Source organism: Chlorocebus sabaeus, chromosome 14 (genome assembly GCF_047675955.1).
Source record: "Chlorocebus sabaeus isolate Y175 chromosome 14, mChlSab1.0.hap1, whole genome shotgun sequence".
Lineage (NCBI taxonomy): Eukaryota > Metazoa > Chordata > Mammalia > Primates > Cercopithecidae > Chlorocebus > Chlorocebus sabaeus.
In genome coordinates, this window is record NC_132917.1 from 45180858 (window position 1) to 45204211 (window position 23354).

General features: G+C 36.7%; 1 protein-coding gene across 1 annotated transcript in view; it reads right to left on the minus strand.

The window, feature by feature from the left end:
- Nucleotides 1-23354, minus strand: part of SRBD1 (S1 RNA binding domain 1) — a 221757-nt gene that overhangs the window by 13400 nt on the left and 185003 nt on the right. The window contains exons 17-19 of the mRNA XM_007970760.3: nt 15973-16079; nt 14552-14728; nt 10709-10888 (exon numbers count right to left, since the gene is read on the minus strand). Of these exons, the coding sequence (XP_007968951.1) occupies nt 10709-10888; nt 14552-14728; nt 15973-16079 (464 nt within the window). The remainder of the gene's footprint in view (nt 1-10708; nt 10889-14551; nt 14729-15972; nt 16080-23354) is intronic.

Sequence of the window (23354 nt, forward strand, 5' to 3'; positions counted from 1 at the left end):
ATATTTCGCTAGGTTATATGATTATTCCTGTCCCAGACCTGAATTTTACATTCACGGCTGTCTACTCTCTGATACTTTTCAACATTGATTGTAAGGGTCACAAATAAGCACATCAGCAGAAACAAAGGAAATCCTATAGTACAAATATCACGTACAGGTACTGATACAAATCATTCCTTGATATACATTTACCTGGTCCATTCCAATGCGACTGCATGTGATATTCCTTCTACACAGGCTGTTAACCACTTATAGAAACTAGTATTAGAATTCCTCCCTAATGGGAAAAATTGAAATAACAAATACTAGCTAATGCTTTATCAAAATGAGTGCCAAGTGACAGTCTTGACATTAAATTTCCTGATATTTTTCAAGTTAAATCAAGAGCACAACCACTTTCAAGCTTAACTATCTGGAGTGAATCAAATTCTTAATGCAGCAGATTCTCTGGGAGAGTGCCAGGTCTCACTGTGACACATACAAATCAGCATCATCTGCAGCACCAAGCACTACTCCTGGCACCTTATTCAAGAAAAAGAGGAAATCAGATACTGCCTTAGCTCTCTGGATCAACCCAAATGGTATGACAAAAACAGAGGGGGTAGTAGTGGGGGAAGTAACCCCTAAACAGGCTGTTTCTGGGTCTCATTCTACTAATATAGCAGCAATTTTACTTATGGTTTATGGTACACAACACAATGAACTCACTCACACACAGACATGAGAGTTTCTGGATGATGACAGAAAATGGTAAGAAATCCTCTTTCATGGTCTCTAGTCTTGTAGTCTGCAAAATCTAGGAGGGCCTTGGCCCTTCACAATGCTCTGTGAAGGCAAACGGGATTCAGTTCGGGGAGGTTATGAAATTTTTTCAATCCACAAGAGATTCTGGAAGAAGTACTTACACAACATGTAGGACAGGCAATGTTAGGAAAGGATGATCTATGTGTTCTACCAACAGTTTTGTTTATACAACTGCATTGACCACAGCCAGTTTAGATTATAGGAAAAAAAAATACATGAATTAAAGTAAAGCTAAACATTTCATTTTGTTCTACTGAAGTTATCAGTTCCTGAGTCGTTCCCTTCCTCAGTGTTCTTTTATGTAGTCATCTTTCATTATTAATTTCTATCATTTATTTTCTCATTAAACAAACACTGCCATATCAGTATTTGTCAGGTGCTAGGGATAGAGAGGTAAAACAGGCTCTTATGATCCATGCCCTATTGGAGCTTATAGCCTATAATTATAAACTAACCTGAAATTTAATTGTCACTAGCCTAGCAAATCTGGTGCCAAATTTTCAGATGCATTATTTATTTTGCAGAGACAAGGACAACTGAAGGAGCTCATGGCTTTACTATGATATTCTACTATGTTATACTCCTTTTTGACCATCTGAGCATATTATGAGTAAGTGGGGTATGGTGGAGTAACCAAGTGATACATCAAAAGCAGCTTTTTAATTTAAAAAATTAACATTATTTTTCTTGCTTTTATGCAAGATGTGTCTCAAGATTCCTGATCTCTAAGATCAGTTCAGTGTTCCCCATATTCTTTGTATTCTTATTTTAATATTTACTCTGAATTTTGTTGATTTAATGCATCATTTAGAACATGCGGAGCACTGTGGCAGGGGCTGAAGAATATAAAAATGAATACAGGTGATTTATGCCCTCAAAGAGCCTCCCAAAGTAGGAAGGATATAACTTATACTCACAGATACCATAATAGGGGTAAGAAATTAGTAAATGCCCTTAGTGAAGCATAAAGGTTGTTCAAGGAGAAGGATCTCATTTTCAGCTAAGGATATCTTGTCAAACCAAAGATGATTTCAAGGCTCTGAACTGAGAAACTGAAAGGATGAACTGAAATAATCTGAGATGAAAAAGATTGTAGTTGAAGATTTTGGGGAGAGATGGGTTCAGATTTAGGCATGTTAGGTTTGAGATCTTAAGTAGGCAGATACAGTTTGGAAGAGTGGTTTGGGCTAAGAATATAAATTTTGGAGTCATGTGCTTATGGTAGTCCTTAGAGCCATGAGACCAGATGAGATCACTATGGGAATGATCACTGTTTAGTTCTTTAACTTTTCCCTTTTCCACTCCCCTCCAATACAGCGAGTTTCCACTTCATCCTCCACAGTGTCTCTAGCATTCATATTATTTTTGCCATTTGTAACCAGTTACTAATTTTCATATCCTTCATCCAATCTTTCAGTAAATCCTATTGACTCTACTTTTAAAGTATATCCAGAATCTGAATACTTCTCACCATATCTTCTGCTGTATCATCTGGGTCTCAGTCATCATCTTTCTCTTGGATTACAGCAATTAGTTTAACTGGTCTCCCTGCTTCTACCACTGCCCCTTACAGTGGACTTAAAACAGCAGACAAGGGAATCCTTTTAACATGTAAATCAGATCATATCACTCTTTCAGAACTATAGTCAAGCCCCTATAATAGCCTCCCAATGCCCTTTTGACTCAATCTCCTATTTTTCTCTCCCTGCTCACCCTGCTCTGGCCACACTGGCTGCCTTGTTATTCCTTGAACATGTCATGCCTGCTCCCACATTTGAACCTTCAAATGTGGCTCCTCTTCCTGGAACTCTCTCAAGATACCTGCACAGCTCTTTCCTCCATCAAGACTTTTCTCAAATGTCACCAAGTCAATGAGGCCTATGATGACTACTCTACTTAAATTTTCAAACCCTTACCCACAATCCTGGCAATCCCTATCCCATTACTCTGCTCTTTCCCTGTTTCCCACAACATTTTATTACACTGTATAATTTATTTATTATGCTGGTTGTATACTGTGTCTCTTTGAGAGCAAGGACCTTTGAATGTGTTCCAAGATTGCATAACGGTACTTGGAATATAGCAATCACTCAAAAGACTTTTTTAAATGAATGATTCTGTCAGTTCTAGCCTAAGTTAATGGAAAGAGATTCATGCCATTAACCATTTACTACTGAGCCTTTTTGTTTGTCTTGTCTTTGTGTGGGGCTAGTGAGGAAGATGGAGATGGAAGACAAGAGAAGATGGAGTTGTAAAAGGAGGGACAAAGGGGGGAGGTACAAGTTTCAATTTTAGATACATAGAGTTTCCATTGCTAAGATACTCATGAGAAAATCTCTCACAGACAAATGGAAAGGTTGGGCTAGAGTTTAGAAAGGCCTGGACTAGGGATGTTAAGACACAGGATTTGAATTATATAGTCAGGTAAGACATACAGATGGTCATGTGTATGGGTAGAATCATCCAAGGGAGCAAGTAGAACAAGTAGAAAAGAAGATGAAGATCAAAAGCTTGAAGAATATATACATCTACAGGGCCACAGGAGAAAGAAAAACCACAGACAGTATAAAAGTCATGGTAGAAGGTCGGTAAGTTGATAGTGTCAAATGTGGCAGAATGGGTAAAAGAGTTAAGAATGGAAAGGAGGTGACTGATGATTAGTTGAGAGAATAATTTCGGAAGAGGGGTAAGGATAGAAGCCAATCTGTAAGGGACTGGGAGAAAGCAGGCAGAAAGAATTAGAGGCAGATAGTTCTGAGAGGGTCAGCAATGAAAAGAAGGAGCAATGGGTTAGAAGGTCTAAGGTAAAGTAAGATAAAAGGTGGCCACAGCTTCCAGCTTTTCGTGAGTGAGGACTAGGCAGACCCCAGCAATAATACATCTCTGGCCAAAAATGATGAGAAGAGGTGAAGACATTAAAGATACAAGAGACAGTCATAAAGCTTTATAAAGCTATTATAAAAAATCTTATACATTTGGCTGCCACCCCCCTACCCCTCACATTTAGAGGTGAGGCAATTAAGACACAGAGATCAATACAATGGGCAAGGTCAGGAGTCCTCAGCAACAACCTGGAAGAAGTCAGGGTGGGGACGGAAAGAGAATCAAGATATGGAGGAGCAGTGTAGGGTTACAAGACCCTGAAACAAGTAAAAGGAATTTAGAATAGAATGGCTTCAAAGAACTATTGAGGGAAAATCTATCTGTAGCAACAGTGTAGAGCAATACTCTAAGTCCCATGTTTCCCTTATATCTTCCATAATATGGGTTCTCTTGCCATATTTAATTGACATTCTACCTCCATTCTCTTGCTGAAAACCTTGCTCTGGCTCCAGGATGAACACGCTACTCCTGCTCTGTACCATACTCCTCTCCTAAAATAAGAATATAGCAAACACATGCCTCATATAAAAAACATGATGGAAGGGAATTATTTTTAATGGAATATTTTCAGGAAACAGCATATCTGCAGCAGAACAGCATAAAATTCTACATATTCTAGAGAAGAATCCATTTCCAACATATCCCTTAATAAAATAAATCAGCAAAATTTCATTTATTGGAGGGGGTAATGTTTTCTTGAGAGAAAAGGCAGTGTCCAATTTCAGCCATGTGATGATAGAGAATAACACTCAAAGACAGCATATTCCAGATGCTTTTTTTTTTCCTTAAGAAGCACATGTAACATAAGCCCTGTTACTTTTCTGTACAGAATAACACATAGAGTCTTTCGGGTACAATACCTTTAACTGGAAAGACCATTATGATTTCATTAAAATCTGGCTGCAAGCTAGCTTTTTCATTGTAGCCTAGTTAAGAGCTCAAGCTTTAAAGTGACACAGATCTAGTTCAAATCTTGGTTCTACTAGCTAAGTTAGCTTAGACAATTTACTTACCCTATCTGAGACTGTATACTTGAAGAAGTGGGAATAATAATAGTACCATAGTACCAACCTCATAGGGTTGCTGTGTAAGGTTTAAACATGATGATGCTTCTAACATGCTTGGTAATGAGGAATTAGTCAATGAAAGTTGTTTGTACTGGACCATTAACTATTCCAAAGCTGGCCTGAGCTATATTTTTCTGTCTCCAATCTTTTAAGTGCCTCTTTCTACAGAATGAAATCCTTAAAAACTAGCCTAAATGTAACCTGCATAAAACTTCACAAGATTCCCCTATCTGGAAATTAGTTCTTTTTCCTGGGAGCAACCTTTATGCTTCACAAACGGTACTTTCTAATTGTTCAGCACTACTGTGATACCTGTGAATGTAAGTTTTATCCTACCCAAGGAGTTAATAGGCTCCTTGAGAGTATAGTCACCTCTATTCATTTTTATATACTTCAGCCCCTACCACAGTGCTCTGTACATTCTAAGTGATGAATAAAGTCATCACCAACAAAATTCAGAGTAATTATTAAAATAAAGAACACAAAGAATATGGGGAACACTGAACTGATGATCTTAGAGATGAGGGCTCTTAAGGCACAACTTGCATAAAAACCAAAAAAGGTTTTACTTCATAACAATTAAACATTCATATTTCAAAAATGTAACATTATAAGCAGATACAAAAGGTGAACAAGTAGAAAAACAATGCCAGTCCATAAAACAAAGGGCTTTAATATGCAAAGAACTCATACATAAATAAGGCTTTTTAAAAATTATATAAATAATAAACATAAAAAAGTTGACTTTCTTTAAACCACTAAATAACTCAGGCTATAAAATATCATAATCTCAATTTTCCTAAAAACATATATGAGACAGACTACCATAAACACGAAAGGAAAGACATAATCATGTTACATTTTGATGTATTTGTGTGGGTGATATTATGGAAGGGTGACATTAAAGGCATTTAATTTCCAATAGTTTTCTGATACAACTAAAACATGAAATGTACTGCAACAAAAATTCTTTTAATAGAAATGAAATCAAACCAATGATGACCTAACCACATCTTAAATGGGCTTTTTTTCTTCCCTGGCAAGACACTTGTGTGAGAATATATAGAGAGTATGAACGACCTATGATGGGTGATGTTTAAACTAAGCGTACTTGATAGCCAGAAATTGCTATTGCAGTTTCAAACTGGATGATGGGGATGCAAGATAAACTGCTAATTTCATCTCTAGGTTTCACACTTGATCTTAGCCAAAAGGCTGAGAAGCAATAATCTCTAGGTTTTAAAGGTCAGGGGTTGGACTGCAACAGAAGAAATTTCCCATTAACTAGTTCACAAATACCTTCGTTCTGAGAGACAAGCACAGTTTCAAAGGAAACAGAACGGTGAAGTCACTAGCAGGGCATTTATATTTCACATGCAGAAACTGGACCATATAAAAGTTGGCCAAAAAAAGTCCTGTTTAACAGGAGAAATTCAAGATTTTTCAGGTTTGAACACTGCTGATGGCATTATAAATCAGTGTGTTACTTGGTGATGTATTTCAAGTGCCACAGAAACTTTCAAGCCCTTTAATAGAGTAATTCTACTTCTAGGAATGCATCATAATGAACCACTATTTAGCGTTACTATAGCTAAAATAAGTTACAGTTCAATCACTTGATGAAACATTAAGCTTTTAATGAGAGGGATATGTAGAAACAAAAAACAGTGCTTACAATAGAAAGCAAATTGACAAAAATTGAGAAACTTCTAAACCATATTATAATCAGATTATGGAAACAAACAAAAACATACATTATAAAAGATACTGGCTGGATGCAGTGGCTCACGCCTGTAATCCCAGCACTTTGGGAGGCCGAGTAGGAGGACTGCCTAAGCGCAGGAGTTCAAGACTAGCCTGGGCAACATGGTGAAGCCCCGTTTCTACTAAAAATACAAAAATTAGCTGGGCATGGTGGCACAGCACATGCCTGTAGTCCCAGCTATTTGGGGCTGAGGTGGGAGGATTGCTTGAGCTCAGGAGGTTGAGGCTGCAATGAGCCAAGATCACACCATTGCACTCCTGCCTGTGTGACAAAGTGAGACCCTGTCCACATTCCCTCCGATCCCCACCCGCCCCTAAAAAAGATAGTGATTTGCACGGAACAAAATAATGTAGTCCCCATGTACAGCTCAGAATTACTGCAAGAAGTCTATGAAACCCTGTGCACATATGCACCTTCTCATCAAACACTAAAAAGACAATTACTATGGAACCACAATTTTTTACATTAAAAAAAATCAGAACCATGCCCCAAAGTTGAGAACAAGACAAGGATATCTACTCTCACCATTCCTATTCAACACTGTACTGAAGGTCCCGGCCATTGCAATAGGCAAAAAAAAAAAAAAAAAAAAAAAAAAAGAAAAAGAAAAAAAGAATAAAGTAAAGAAAAATAAGAAGCATGAAGATTAAAATGGAGGAAGTAAGGTTTAATATAGTTACTGATGACATAACTGCTTATATAGGAGAACTTAAGGAATCTACAAATACCTAGTAGAACTAGTAAGTGAATTTAACAAGTCTGCAGGATATAAGGTTATTATACAAAACTCATATTTTTATATATTAGCAACAAACAAGTAGCAGCAAATTTTAAAAACTCCATTTACAATAGTGTTGAAAAACATATAATACATTTAATAAAACACATGCAAAACCTGTACACTGAAAACTAAAATACACTGCTTAGAGAAATAAGACCCAAATAAATGCTAAGATACAACAAGTTCATGGACCAAAAGAATTGATAAATATTATTAAGACAGCAATAAGACATTTCTTTTGGTCTCTAAAAAAAAGAGGTAAACCACAAACTGGGAAAAAATATTCATGAATCATATATTTGACAAAGTAAATTTTTATATATGCAGGATATATTAAAAACCCCCAAAACTCAATAATAAAAGGGCAAACAATTCAATTAGAAAATGGCCAAATAATACGAACAAATATTTCACAAAGAAGATACACAAATGACTAGTAAGCACATTAGAAAGTGTTCAATGTTGCCAGGGAAATGCAAATTAAAACCACGTAGATCTTTCTACACACATTAGAATGGCTAACAACTACCTAACATCATATGACAAAAATGTGAGGCAACCAGAATTCTCATGGTGAAACTGTAAAACGTGAAATGGTACAACCAGAGGGATTCTAAGAAAACTAAACCTTCATCAGATTTCATGACTTATCAATTCCTCTCCTAGGTATTTTTCTAAGATAAATGAAAACAAAGGTCAAAGGTAACAAAAAAACTGTGCAAAAATATTCACAGCAGTTTTACTCAGAATGGCCAAAGACTGGAAATAAGCAAGGTTCATGTGATATTGGGAAATTTGGCTTTCCTCCCATTTCCCTGCAAAAAGCTCCTAAAACCTTTGGAATCTCCAGAGTGATAGATAAGAGTGTATTTTGTATGACATGACTGGTAGCTGGGGTCCCCTAGATAGCTTCACAATAGGGGACGGTCACCAGAAAAACCAAACAAGTGAGTAGAGAGGTTGTCACTTTCAGCTCCAGACCCCCAACCTCCAGGGAGGGGAGAAGGGATGAAAGTTGAGTTGATCACTAACAGTCAATGATCCAATCGTGCCTATGTAATGAAACCTACTAAAAACGCAAAAGCCTGGGTTCCAATGAGCTTCTAGATAGCTCAACACCTGGAGGTTCCTAGAGGGTAGTACGCCTACGCAGAAGTTCCACATCCTTCCTCCCATATGCCTTCCCCCTCTACCTTTCCCTATACATCTTCTCCATCTGGCTGTTCATCTGTATCCTTTGTAATATCCTTTATAATAAATGGATGAACATTAAGTAGATGTTTCCCTGAGTTCTGTAAACTGGCAAATCAACTGAACTCCAGGGTCGTAGGAATCCTGAAGTTATAGGTCACAACCAGGACCCTGAAGTCGGGAGTAATCTTATAGTACTGAACCCTCAACCTGTGGGATCTGACACTATCTCCAGGTAGACAGTGTCAGAAATTAACTGAATTAGAGGACACCCAGGTGATGTCTCCTGGATAATCTGCTGCAGAATTGACTGGTTGGAGGGGAGAAATCCCTACATATTTTGGTGACCAGAGGCCACAGAAGTGTTCTACGTTGTACCGAATGTAGAGAGTATAAAAAAACAGTTTGGTATTTCCTGTACCTCTTAGATTAATAGGAAAATAGATTAACAGGAAAATAGATAAGCTGTGGTATATTCACACAATGGAATATAACTAAGCAATAAAAAATAAGCTACTGATACTTGTTACAACACGGATAAATCGCTAAATATGATGCTGAAAGAAGCCTTACACAGATGAGTACAATTGTATGGTAGAGGGAGAAAACTAATCCTTGGTAGAAAAAAATCAAAACAAGTAGTTACCTCTGGGAGGCTGCGGCAGTAACTGATTGGAAAAGGTATAATGGAACGTTTTCAAATAGAAATGTTCCTGATCTCAACAGCAGTTTGGTTACACAGATGTAGGTATTTGTCAAAATTCAGCTAATACAAACTTAAAATTTAATTGTATGTAAATGTGACCTCAAAAGAAAAAAATTGTAAAGAATTATCAAATTGTAGTTAATTATTTGAATGTTGACGTATTTAGTGCAAAGTGTACCAATGTCTGCAACCTTCTTCAGAATGCATCAAAAACATAAGATGGGCCAGGTGCAGTGGCGCATGCCTGTAATCCCAGCTCTTTGGGAGGCCAAGGTGGGCGGATCACTCCAGTCCAGGAGTTCGAAACCAGCCTGGACAACATAGTGAAACTCCGTCTCTACTAAAAATACAAAAAATTAGCCAGACCGTGGTGCTGTACACCTGTAACTCCAGCTACTTAGGAGGCTGAGGCGCGAGAATCACTTGAACCCAGGAGGCAGAGGTTGCTGTGAGCCAAGATCACACCACTGCACTGGGTGACAGAGAGACCTTGTCTCAAAAACAAAACAGAACAAAACAAAACAAAAAAGATGGATGGACAAGTAGATGGATATGTAGAAAAACAAATATAGTAAAATGTTAATGATAAAATCTAGGTGTGGCTATATAGGAATTCACTGTAAAATTTTTGTTTCCAATTTTTCTGTATGGTTAAATTTTTTCATCATAAAACTTTTGGGGGAAATCACGAACTAGCTGGATGTTGACAGAATATTATTTTTTACTTCTTTTTTCTAAGTTTTCTATAATATACTATAGTCTTTTAAAATATTTTTAAAATAAAGCAAATTAATGACTTAATGACATTTACTAAAATAATCAAATACAAGTGATTTTAAAACAAAAATCTCATTTTAGATTCAATAAAAGTCAAAATATTCACTATATTTCTTATACTGTCATATAATTCAGTAAGAATCTTTTTAAAATGTCATTATGTAGCAAGTCACTGTTTTTGAACTAATTAAAAAAATCTAAAACTAATTAAATATGCTATTAAAAAGTTTTTTCTTTTTATGCCTTAAACTTCCCTTATACTCAAAAGCTTCCCCCATGTCATTCTGTTAATGTATACTCACTAAAAGTACATCATTTCTTAAATTTTAATAACCAATAACCAATAAAAATATTACTTAAGAAAGCTGAGTTGGCTGTATACTTTCAAAAGGGTTTTATCTTTAGAAAAGCACAAGTTTTATGCCAGGTTCTAGTCAGTTGTGTCTTGTTAATTTCCAAAACAAACAGAGGGGAGTGCCACGCAATTTCCATTACACACACTTCACCATTAGTATCAGGGTTTATTAGCTTGACAATGCTCCAGGAGTAATGGCTTCATTCCTCACTGAAATAAAATAATGTGCCACATAACTCAGCAATGCAGAACTTCTGAAAAATGTTGTCACATTAAACATGGTCATATTTTTCAGTTTCCATTATGCCAAAACAAAGGCCATTTGCTGTAAAGAACTCACTCTGGATATGGAGAATTTCCACATGGGCCTCAGACTTACCTCATTGCTATGTCATATGATTCTGGATGAATACAAGTTTGGTCCAAAGGATTTGGCTTCAGTAAAACATTCACTGCAGTTTTGCTCTTCTTTTTGCCCTGCTTCTCATTTGTGACCTCAATGTCTGCTGAAGATGTAACAGCAACTCCTCGAATTTGGCCTGAAGATTCAGTTTGCTGACTATGTAAAACCAGAAAAAACCACATTTATAAAAAGGGGAAGGTTGGGCAGAAAAGTCTTCAAATTAAAATGTGCTTATTTCTCTGTCATACAAATATGCAAAAACAGCAACCAGATTCTGACCTTTCACTTCATAGAAATTACCACTTATTTGTTTAAATCACTGGAAAAAGGGCTTTCTGTTACTTAAAGCCAAAAACATTCTTAACTGATTGTCTGTATAATTGGCATTCTAGGAGAGAAAAGTGGAAAATGTAGGGAAACAAAATAATATTTCTCAGAGCTAAGAAAAACAAGCTCTCAAAAGAATCTATTGAGCGTAGAACAGGATGAACAAAAAAAGACTCATACTTGGCTAAGCGCAGTGGCTCACGCCTGTAATCCCAACACTTTGGGAGGCCAAGGTGGGCAGATGACCTGAGGTCATGAGTTCAAGACCAGCCTGGCCAACATGATGAAACCCTGTCTCTACTAAAAATTTAAAAATTAGCTGGTTGTGGTGGTGCACGCCTGTAGTTCCAGCTACTTGGGAGGCTGTGGCAGGAGAATTGCTTAAACCTGGGAAGCAGAGGTTGCAGTGAGCTGAGATCTTGCCATCACATTCCAGTTTGGGCAACAGAGGGACAGACTGTCTCAAAAAAAAGAAAAGAAAAAGACTCATACGTGACGTATCATGGATAAACTTTACAATATAAATAATTTTTAAAATTCTAAAAGGCTTTCAAGAAAGAAAATTAAAACATTACTTAAAAAGGATCTGGAATCAGGCTAGCATCAGATTTCTCATTGGCAAACATCAGATGTCAGAACATAGTGGAACAATATCTTAAAAGTTCTGAGAGAAAATGATTTTGAATTTAGAATCACATACCTAGTCAAATTAGCATTTGAGTAAGAGGGCAAATTGAAATCGTTTGCAGGTATGTAAGGACTTAAGTATAACCCATACGACCTCTCTAAAAAGAATTTCTTAAGGATTAATTCTAGCAAAAACCAATAAATCGAAGAAAAATGATAATATGAATTATAAGAAACAGTGTAGAAACCACAAAAACTGATTAAGTAAATGCTAATGAATGATGTAAATATATATACATTATGTGTATATACACACACATAGTATGTGTATATATATGTTAAAATATACATCTATAAAAATACATATTTTTATATAGAGAGGAGTGTGCATAGTGTATGTGTATATTATATACACATATACACATGCATATGGTCTATATATGTATATGTACACATGCATAGTGTGTATATGTACAGACAGATGCATATAGTGTGTATATGCAAAGACGCATATAGTGCGTGTATATGTACAGACACGCATATAGTGTGTGTATATGTACAGACACATACATATAGTGTGTGTATATGTAGACAGATGCATATAGTGTGTGTATATGTAAAGATGCATATAGGCTGTGTATATGTACAGACAGACGCATATTGTGTGTGTATGTGTAAAGATGCATATAGTGTGTGTATGAAGGGAGGGGAGGGGAGGGGAGGAGAGGACTGAAACTAAAATCCCAGGTCGTCTTATCATGGGAGGTAGATAGAGTTGAAGAGAGAAATATTGGGAAGGATACTGTTTCTAGTCGTCTCTAAGAGGACAGAGACACCTATTAACTCCAGAGGTCAGTCCAAAACAAATTTAAGGATGATCATCAGAAGAACAGAAGATGTGCAACTTTGAAATCACTAAGGAGAGATAAAGATGAGATGAGATAACAAACAAGCTCAATATTCATCAATAAGACACTGATTGGACTAAATTATAGCTCATCCACACAATTAAATATTATGCAGATAATATAAAGAATAAAAAGTTAGAAATCTATATGTAATAATTTGGAAAGAGATCCAGAAGACTGAAACAAATAAAGCAAGTTTCAAATAGTTGCAGAGCCTGATCCCTTGTGTATACATTTTTAAAATAATAAACATATGTAAACAAGGTGACATAACTGTAAATTTACTTTCTGGAAGCAACATATAAGAAATTTTTTCAAGTGAGACTTGAGAGGCGTCTTTTACTTTTTGTTCTTTTTTTATATTGTGAGTTTTTTTGGTGCTTTTTGGGTTTGTCTGTTTTTGAGATAGATAGGATCTTGCTCTGTCGCCAGGCTGGAGTGCAGTGGCATGATCTCGGCTCACTGCAACATCCACCTCCTGGGTTCGAGTAGTTCTCCTGTCTCAGCCTCCTGGGTAGCTGGGATTACAGGTGAGCACCACTACACGCAGCTAATTTTTGTATTTTTCGTAGAGACAGGGTTTCGCCACGTTGGCCAGGCTGGTCACAAACTCCTGACCTCAGGTAATCAACCGCTCCTGGCCTATGCTGTGTTTTCTAACCAAGTGTTCAAAGAACATGTAAACTAACAAAAACAGAATCATTTTATCTTCAATTGTTTTCAGTGCTGGCTTCTAGGTTTCATGATCTATTTAGAAAGAATTTCCATCACTCTAATGCTCTGCAAGATTTCCCCATATTTTCTTCTGGTGCTTTTACAGTTTTACTTTTTTTTTTACATTTAAGTCTAGGATAAACTGTAATGTATTTGGGCATAGGAGTGAGAAGTGGGACTATAGCTTCCTTCACACATATTGAATTACTGGCAGTTGTCATAATATCACTTGTTAGATAATTAATCAATTTTACCCTACCATTTGAAATGTCACCTTTACTACAAACTAAATTCTAACTATGTTTTGGTGGATTTCAGACCTTATTCTGTGCTATTCCTACATCAAAAGCAAACTGTTTAATTACCACAGCTTTATAATATATTCTAGTGAGGCTTAATCAGTCTTTTCCAGAATAAAGGTTATCTTCCATATGACCTCTATTATAATTTTGTCAAAAGAAAAAAGTACATATGAATTAACCAGGTAGTCCGAAAGTAGTAGACACGTAAATGTTCTTTCATGATTATACCATGCTAAGAAGTTTACCTAACAAGCTTCTGTGCTTTCAGGATTAGAAAGTAAAGAAATTTAGCTCTTGATACACACAACTGATAATCAATGCTTTGATCCATTTTCAGTGAGGAGGGAGTGGGGAAACATATCTATGCTTAAGGAACAGCTATGTCAATATAAAGTGGTCACTTTGAAGTCACCATTGTCACCTCATCTTGTACCAGTCCTTCCTATTTGCTATGCTCCAACTGTGTGCGCCTTTCCCTCATTTCCTGAATACATCAAAGTTGGTCCTGCCTTAGGACTATGCACACTTAGTGTTCACTTTGCCTGGAATGCTTTCTTTCTGATACCTGGGTGGCATTTCATTCAAAACTCTGCTCAAATAAGTTTTCAAAAAATAGCGAATCTAAAGTAGTTGTATTACTCCCCTAAGACAGTGTCACATATCCCTGCTTCAATTTTTATAGCACTTCTTGCCTTCTGAAACTACTAATTTTACTAATTTGCTTATTGTCTGTATTACACGTTAAAATACAACTCCATGAGAATGCAGAATTTGCTGACTTGCTCACTGCTGTATTCCCAATGCCTACCAAAGGACACTCAACACGTATTGAATGAAGGCATGCAATGGACACTTAGAATTTACACTAATCAGTAGTAGGATAGGTAACAATAACAAGAGAGGAGGTTGACAATAGAATCAAAGTGTATACTTAAAATCACCTGCAAAATGTTCGGATATAATCCTGGTTGATTCTGATGAAGCCAGCACACTGTTGGAAGGATTTTGGACCCAGTCCTTTCACTTTCTTTAGCTGTTCTCGGTTGATAAAGGGTCCATTTTTCTCGCGCCATTCAATAATATTTTTGGCTCTGTTGGCATTGAGTCCTGCAATATGCCTAAAGAAAAAAAAAAAGGCAAACTGAAAAGAAGATATCATCTGAAAAGACAATGATATAAAACATTTGGATCATAAAAACAACTGCAATGACATATCCTCATAGGTATAAGTTAGGTTAATCCAAAGGGGAGTCAAAAAAAAAAAGAAAAAAAAAAGAAAACCAGAGGAAAAAAAAGAGCTGTGCAAGAGGAAAGAAAAAAAAAAAAGACAAAATCAATAGCTGTCATAAAGATGCTGGTAAGCTGGCTAACACTGATGCAAGAAAAAAATGTTCCTCACAGTTTTTCTATAAATTCATATTCCTTATGTTTCTGGATAAAGTAATAATTTTGCCTATTTTTTTCAGTATACATACAAAGTGAGTTAGAAGAAGTTATAATAGCTACAACTGTGTTGTACTACCTTTTTTGCGTGTTAGCCTGTCCTCAGTAATATAGAGCTGAACTATAGAAAGGTCCTTATCTATAATTGTCATGGTTAGTATAAATTATATATAAAAACTATATTAGGTAGTTTCCTTGGTGTTAAAAGATTATTTCAGAGAATTTCAACTCTATTATGAAATTCCATATATGAAATTATGAAATGTTTGTAGCTGTGTTAGAAAATCAACAACTTAAAATGTAAGGGATAGTTTCTCCTATACCTGTTTCAGCGAAAAAGGTCCAGATCAGAGAATTTCATGCTGCATTAGCAGACTTGTGTAATAAATGCAAAACTGTGAACAAAAAAGCAGCTCTTCTAAAACCATGGGGGAAAAAAAGATTATATAACATGTGATTATACTATGATAAAAATTTTGACAGGTTTCTTGTAGAATCAGGGTAAAAATATGGTAACCATACTTTGAACCCTCAGAATTTATCTTTTGGTTACTGCCAGGTTTGACAGATGCATGCAAGAGACTTAACTAGTGAAAAATCTCTACTCTCATGTGGTGGGAAACAGCTCTTTTCCATGTTAACCTTATTTAAATTCTATTAGCAACACTAATGCACTCAATGGTTACCATATGCTCTATGCTCTTCACTTTAGACCTGCAATATTAAAAATGATAATGTGAATTGTCATAATTCTTTTCTTACATGATGTCTTCCCCTCTGATTACTTAAAGCAATGTATAAACCCATAGATGTTCTATACTTGACAACTTTATACACGTGTTCCCTTCCTCTAGCTGAGTTTGGACTGGATAGCCAGTTAAACTCGATTCTGTGATCTTCAGCCACAGATGTGTCTCACCTTAACAAAACTTCTGAACAGATGTTAATGTCCACTCCCACAAAGCTGACACATTCTTCTACAACACTGTCCAGTGTTGCCTTGAGTAAAGTCTGGGATACGTCATGCTGAAAAGACAAAGATCAAATATCAAAAGTGAAGGAGATGTAGTTCTTGGACTATTCCATTACTCTGCCTACATTACCAGTAGTTAGCTAACACACACCATGATAAATTTCTTCATTCCTCTTAAATACACTGTTAGCAGACGTAATTAAGCTGAAGTCAAGCCATCTATGGTTTCTTACTCTTTAAGCTATGCATATATACCTAATTTGAATATAATAGTACCAGTATTTTTCCCTTGCCTAAAATTCTGCCCAGAGCAGTGGTTCTCAAACTTTAGCTTGCATTAAAATCACCTGTATGGCTTGGTAACACACCCACATCCAGATTTCTGATTCAGTAGGTCCAGGGTGGGGTCTAAGAATTTGCATCCTAACAAGTTCCCAGATAATACTGTGGCTGCTAGATCAAAATGAGACATAGTCTCTATGATTCATGCATGGCCTTATAGTGTTATGGAGAAGAAAACATAAGTTATAATAGGAAGCAGTACAATAATAGTAAGACAGTAAATCAAACTTTTGTTTCATCAAATTCAAGATAGTACTGTTTATATGAAGCACCATTATTTTATACACCACTAAGGAAGAAAATAGTCAAACCATGACACACGCTTTCTTATTGCTTAAATTATTTCTTTATTTTTTAAATACTGAAAGAGCTCTTTAGACTTATTTAGAAACTGTAAGAACCATATATTATGTACAAATAAGAAAAACATAAGCAATCTAAACTGGCTAAGCTATTCCTAAAATTTCTTCACATTCAGTGTTCAATTCTTCTGATCACTTTTATACTCAAAATCATAGGTGTCAAGGTTTTCCATGCAGTATTGTTTTTATGCTATCAAGATCCTTGATAATGTAGCATTTCTTAAAACAGCGATCCTCTGTTGTCTCTGGGACTTTCTTTCAAGCTTCAGATGCTCATTCTTACAAACTTTGATGATAGTAGCACTATCTTAATCTTAACAGAGGGTATTAACAGAAGAGATTTTGGACAGTAACAAAACTCCTATTCTTTTCTCAAAAGTCCTTAAATGGTTTATTATTCAATGGTTTGTTAATTAAAACAACGAAAGGTGTGCAGTTCAGTCATGTCTCTACGATTAGCAACCAAGTTCATGTGGAAACTACACCATGATTTACCACAGGGACAACAGCAACTGTAGGACACTATTAAATGTAAGCTGTATTAAAATGTCAGAAAATGCGTATCTTACAATTGGTGAAATGCAATATTTTAAAGTATTTGTTGACTAATTGAAGCTAGGTTACAACAATTAACACACTTGATGTTACTCATAATTCTAAAATTAATGATCAGTGGGACAGCAGACTTCTCTTTACCAACGTCAAGGAAAACAAGGAATATAATCTAGTAGAGTCCCCAAGTATTGTGCTTACATTATTACCATTTAATAACAGCAGAAGCTTTTGTTCTGGAAGACTGAAGGGTACAGGAGTACTTCTGTATTTCAGAGATAACTTATTGGTAACTAGCCAGGCCTCAACTAAAAATTTTGGATGTCATTTAAAAAATCTAATTAGCAAGTATCACCATGAAAAAGATCATGAAGTAAAACCTAAGATCTTACCGAGAACTTGGTTACTCGGTTACTCTTGAGTCACAGCTTTTAAGAAGCTAGTCTTTTGTCTAAGCAGATGAAAAGCAGCAAAATGAAAAGGGAACTTTTTAAAATGAGAGGGTAGGAGATAGGATGACAATATAAAGGCAAGCACAACGATAGCAACAGGAAAAAATATCTGAGGAACACAAAACTACAAACAAACTGGAAAAAGGAAGAGTAATTGTTGAGAGCCAATGGAATAAGGGAAACAAGTTGATACAGTACTTCCAAGCACACCAGATGCTTAGGACAGTTAAATGAGTAAGCTACAGTCTCTGCGGCAGATTATTTTGGTTGCCTATCCTAACCTCTAGTTGTCAAACCCCTTCTCTTCCTTTCAAACAGAAGCCTGTGTGTCTAGCATTTATCCCATTTCTGTAAGGCCATATGCTTTGGAAAAGCTGGTCCCACCTCCGATAGACAATGGTGACTGGTTAAAATCCACGTTTTTCAAACTGAGGGTTATGATCAATTAGTGGATCATAAAATTAAATCAGTGACTTGCCACCGGCATAAAAAAATGAAGGAATAGAATAAACCACATAGAGCATATTACATATACCCTTAACATCGAAAGAACAATAGGATGAACAATGTAGCCAATTGAGACTACCATGTGTGAGGAATACAACATAAATTGGTCAGGAATAGGTATTTGGTTCACTGATACCTCATTTGATCTTCTGACACAGATTTAATGCAGAGGTTAAAGAGTAACTCTGCAGAGTTATAAGCAAAGTATGTGAGAAGTTTATCTATTGGCAAAGTGCTGATTCCTTCACCAAGTTTAGTTACAAACTTTCAGTGCATTTTTCAGAAAGAATGTTATTGAGTATAAAATTTTTCAGTTCTCAGCAACTGTAGTATTTTAACTGATTTAGTACAAGTGGTCCTTAAAATAAATAAATCTACATTTAGAAGAAAAAAAGATAGTGAAGTAAAACCTACAGAGGCAAGCTCAACTACCAGATTTGGAAGTGTTGATAGTGACAAAATTGAGAGAAAATGTTGACTCCAATCAGTAACCTTTGACTTGACTTGAGCCACGTTTTATATAGAAAATAATAACCATAAGACTTTAAAATAAGCTTGATTTAAAACATGGTTTTATAAATGTGCAAAACAATAAAAATGACTGACCCCAGATGTATTGTTGGTAATGATATTCTTGTAGATGACAGTGTTAAAACAAAACTTAAAACTTAAAAAACAAAATCACGTGGAACACCCCTACCACAGGGCTAAAATGAAAACAATGGAAAATACCAAATATTGATGTGAATGTGGAGCAACTGGAATGCTCAAACGATAAGTGCATTTTAGGTTACACATGCAAGGCAACGCAGTTTAATGGAGGATTTATTTTATATGGTTTAAATGTAACTTCACATAAAATTAAATCAGATATGTTTACACAATGCAAAAATGCATACTTGTTCCATATACTTTAAACCAGATACATGGTAAGAGAAAAAATAGACAAATTACTAAGAACATCAAAATTGCCAAAACTGACTCAAGAAGAAACATAAAATCTGAACAAACCTATTAAGTACAGTTAATAATAAAAAATCTCCCAACAAAAAAAAGTTCAGAACCATATAGTTCCATTGGTGAATTCTACCAAACATTTCAAGAACACCAATCCTTCTCAAACTCTTTCAAAAAACAGAAGAGGAGCCAATAGTTCTTACCTATTCTATGAGGCCAGCATCACCCTGATACCAAAGCCAAAGACACCTTAAGAAGAAAGAAACCTACAAACTAATATTTCCTATGAATATCAGTTCAAAAATCCTCAACAAAATACTAATAAACTAAATCCAACAGCCTATTAAAAGGATTGACATACACAACATACATATAATGTATTCAGTATGTATGAACTTAAGAGCCAGACTCGCATTGTTTTGATTTTAAAACAATCTCTCTTGCCATTTTTAAATTTTAACTGTGAAATAATTTCAAATTTAGAAAAGGCATGCAAGAATAGTACAAAAACTTTATTACCCTTCCTTCACATAAATACTTCAGTGTACAGTTCCAAATAACAAAAACATTGACTTACATACCCATAATACAATTATTAAAATTAGAAAACATACTGATGTAATAATATTACCTAACATTCAACCCACACTCAAATCATCAATTTTCTCAATTTTTCTTTACAGCATTTTCTTCCCAATCCATAATTCAACCCAGGATGACATACTGCATTTAGTTGCCTCATACTTTGTGCTAGGTAGCTTCCAAGATGGTTCCCAATGATCCTCAAATCCTGGTATTGATACACTTGTGGAATTCCCTCCCACTAAGTATAGACTAAGTATAGAAGTCACTGATGAATCTCATCTGAATAAATTATTAAGATTATTTTACTACTCACAATGCCGTTTGTGTAAAAAGGTATTTTTAATCTTGACTCAAAATTTGAAAAACACAGCTCAACCAGGTACTATATATGCTCACAGCATTATCCTCATGCATTCCAGACTGAAAAAAATTCATGAACAGCCCATGTCTATATATTAACTTACATCTGTTCTAAATTTTTGTATTTAGGTATTAAAAACCTATTTAAATATAAGTAAAATAGCATTTAACTTACAACGAGTAGTAAAGGTAAGCATTATTTTGAGAAACTTACTTTGAATTACATTTAATTGTATAAGAGAGACATACACATGCCCAAACAGAAGTGATGTGTGATAAGTACTCTTGTCATGACGAAGTAAAATGTATTTCCTAGTGTGTCAAAATCAAAAGGTAGGAAAAACAATGGTCTAAGCTAATCATGGTGGTCCCATTCTATTTATTCAATAATGGCAAATGAAATGTGAGGGTAAATCTGCCAGGTACTTCAGAAAAAGACTTTACTGCCCTAAAATAGAGTGAAAAAGAATTAGCCTTTTCTTCTTTTGATTCAAGTATGACTCGCAGTAATCACTGAATCATGTGATGGGACAAGCTTGAAGAAAAGCTAACTTAGCGAGATTGGCAGGTAACATACATTGAAAGACTGGTTCTTCATTGATATTCTTGAGGTTCTGAATTAACTAGTTCTGTACTCAGCCCCCCTGAGCATCTTGTAATACAATTTTTTTTATCATTTAATCAAGAATCAGAAATTTCCTTATTGTTCAGGCCACTTTGAGTAAGGATCTCTGATGTTTTTCTAATTGAAGCACTTTATTTAGGAGCTCAAAGTCAAGTGGCAAGACTGTGACAATGAAAACAATGACCATACTATCAAAATCCCTTGAGATTTTATTGTCAGGCATTGTTGTAAGGCTTTATAATAGCATGTAACTGAATCCTCACAATTCTAAAAAATGTACATATGACTTTATGCAGCATCTTCATACATAAGATTTTTTTCTAAGGAAATAGCAAGACACTTGCACAAAGGGGTGTGTATGCGTGTACAATCTAAATATCCACATAGAGATGACTCATACAAATAAAGTGTGCAACAGCCCCACAATGAACAATTCTGATGCCATTAAAAAACACACAGTAGGGGGTGGCTGGCAAGATGGCCGAATAGGAACAACTCCAGTCTGTAGCTCCCAGCGAGATCAATGCAGAAGGCAGGTGATTCTGCATTTCCAACTGAGGTACCTGGCTCATCTCACTGGGACTGGTTAGATAGTGGGTACAGTCCATGGAGGGCAAGCAGAAGCAGCATGGGAAGTGCAAGGAGTCAGGGAACTCACCTGGAAAGTGCAAGGAGTCAGGGAACTCCCTCCCCTCCAGCCAAGGGAAGCTATGAGGAACTGTGCTGTGAGGGACTGTGCCGTGAGGAACGGTACACTCTGGCCCAGATACAAAGCTTTTCCCACGGTCTTTGCAACCCACAGACCAGATTACCTTGGGTGCCTACCCCACCAGGGCCCTGCATTTCAAGCACAAAACTGGGCAGCCATTTGGGCAACACTGAGCTAGCGGCAGTTTTTTTTCATACCTCAGTGGTGTCTGGAATGCCAGTGAGCAGAACCAATCACTCCCCTGGAAAGGGGGCTGAAGTCAGGGAGCCAAGTGGTCTAGCTCAGTGGATCCCACCCCCATGGAGCTCAGCAAGCTAAGATCCACTGGATTGAAATTCTCGCTGCCAGCACAGCAGTCTGAAGTCAACCTGGGATGCTAGAGCTTGGTGGGGGGAGGGGAGACCCATCATTACTGAGGCTTGAGTAGGCAGTTTTCCCTTCACAGTGTAAACAAAGCTACAAGGAAGTCTGAACTAGGTGGAGCCCACGGCAACTCTGCAAAGCCACTGTAGCCATACTGCCTCTCTAGATTCCTCCCCTCTGGGCAGGGCATCTCTGAAAGAAAGGCAGCAGGCCCAGTCAGGGGCTTATAGATAAAACTCCCATCTCCCTGGGACAGAGCACCTGGGGGGAAGGCGCAGCTGTGGGTGCAGCTTCAGCAGATTTAAATGTTCCTGCCTGCCAGCTCTGAAGAAAACAGTGGATCTCCCAGTACAGCTCTAGAGCTCTGCTAAGGGACAGACTGCCTCCTCAAGTGGGTCCCTGATCCCCATGCCTCCTGATTGGGAGACACCCTCAGCAGGAGTCAACAGACACCTCATACAGGAGAACTCCAGCTGGCATTTGGCAGGTGCCCCTCTGAGACGAAGCTTCCAGAGGAAGGAACAGGCAACAATCTTTGCTGTTCTGCAGCCTCCACTGGTGATACCCAGGCAAACAGGGTCTGGAGTGGACCTCCAGCAAACTCCAGAAGACCTGCAGCAGAGGGGCCTATTAGAAGGAAAACTAACAAACAGAAAGGAATAGCATCAACATCAACAAAAAGGACGTCCACACAAAATCCTCATCCAAAGGTCACCAACATCAAAGACCAAAGGTAGATAAATCCACAAAGATGAGGAAAAACCAGCACAAAAAGGCTGAAAATTCCAAAAACCAGAATGCCTCTTCTCCTCTAAAGGATCACAACCCCTCGCCAGCAAGGGAACAAAACTGGATGGAGAATTAATTTGATGAATTGACAGAAGTAGGCTTCAGAAGGTGAGTAATAACAAACCACTCTGAGCAAAAGGAGCATGTTCTAACCCAATACAAGGAAGCAAAGAACCCTGAAAAAAGGTTAGAGAAATTGCTAACTAAAGGAAAATAAGCAGAGGTTGCAATCCTAGTCTCTAACCAGTTTAGAGAAGAACACAAATGACCTGATGAAGTTGAAAAACACAGCACGAGAACTTCATGAAGTATACACAGTATCAATAGCTGAATCGATCAAGTGGAAGAAAGGATATTAACCTTAAACGTAAATGCACTAAATGCCCCAATTAAAAGACATAGACTGGCAAATTGGATAAAGAGTCAAGACCCATCGGTGGGTGTGCTGTATTCAGGAGACCCATATCATGTGCAAAGACACATATAGGCTCAAAATAAAGGGATGGAGGAATATTTATCAAGGAAATGGAAAGGAAAAATAAGCAGGGGATGCAATCCTAGTCTCTAATAAAACAGATTTTAAACCAACAAAGATCAAAAAAGACAAAGAAGGGAATTACATATAATGGTAAAGGGATCAATGCAACAAGAGCTAACTATCCTAAATATATATGCGCCCAATACTGGAGCACCCAGATTCACAAAGCACGTTCCTAGAGACCTAC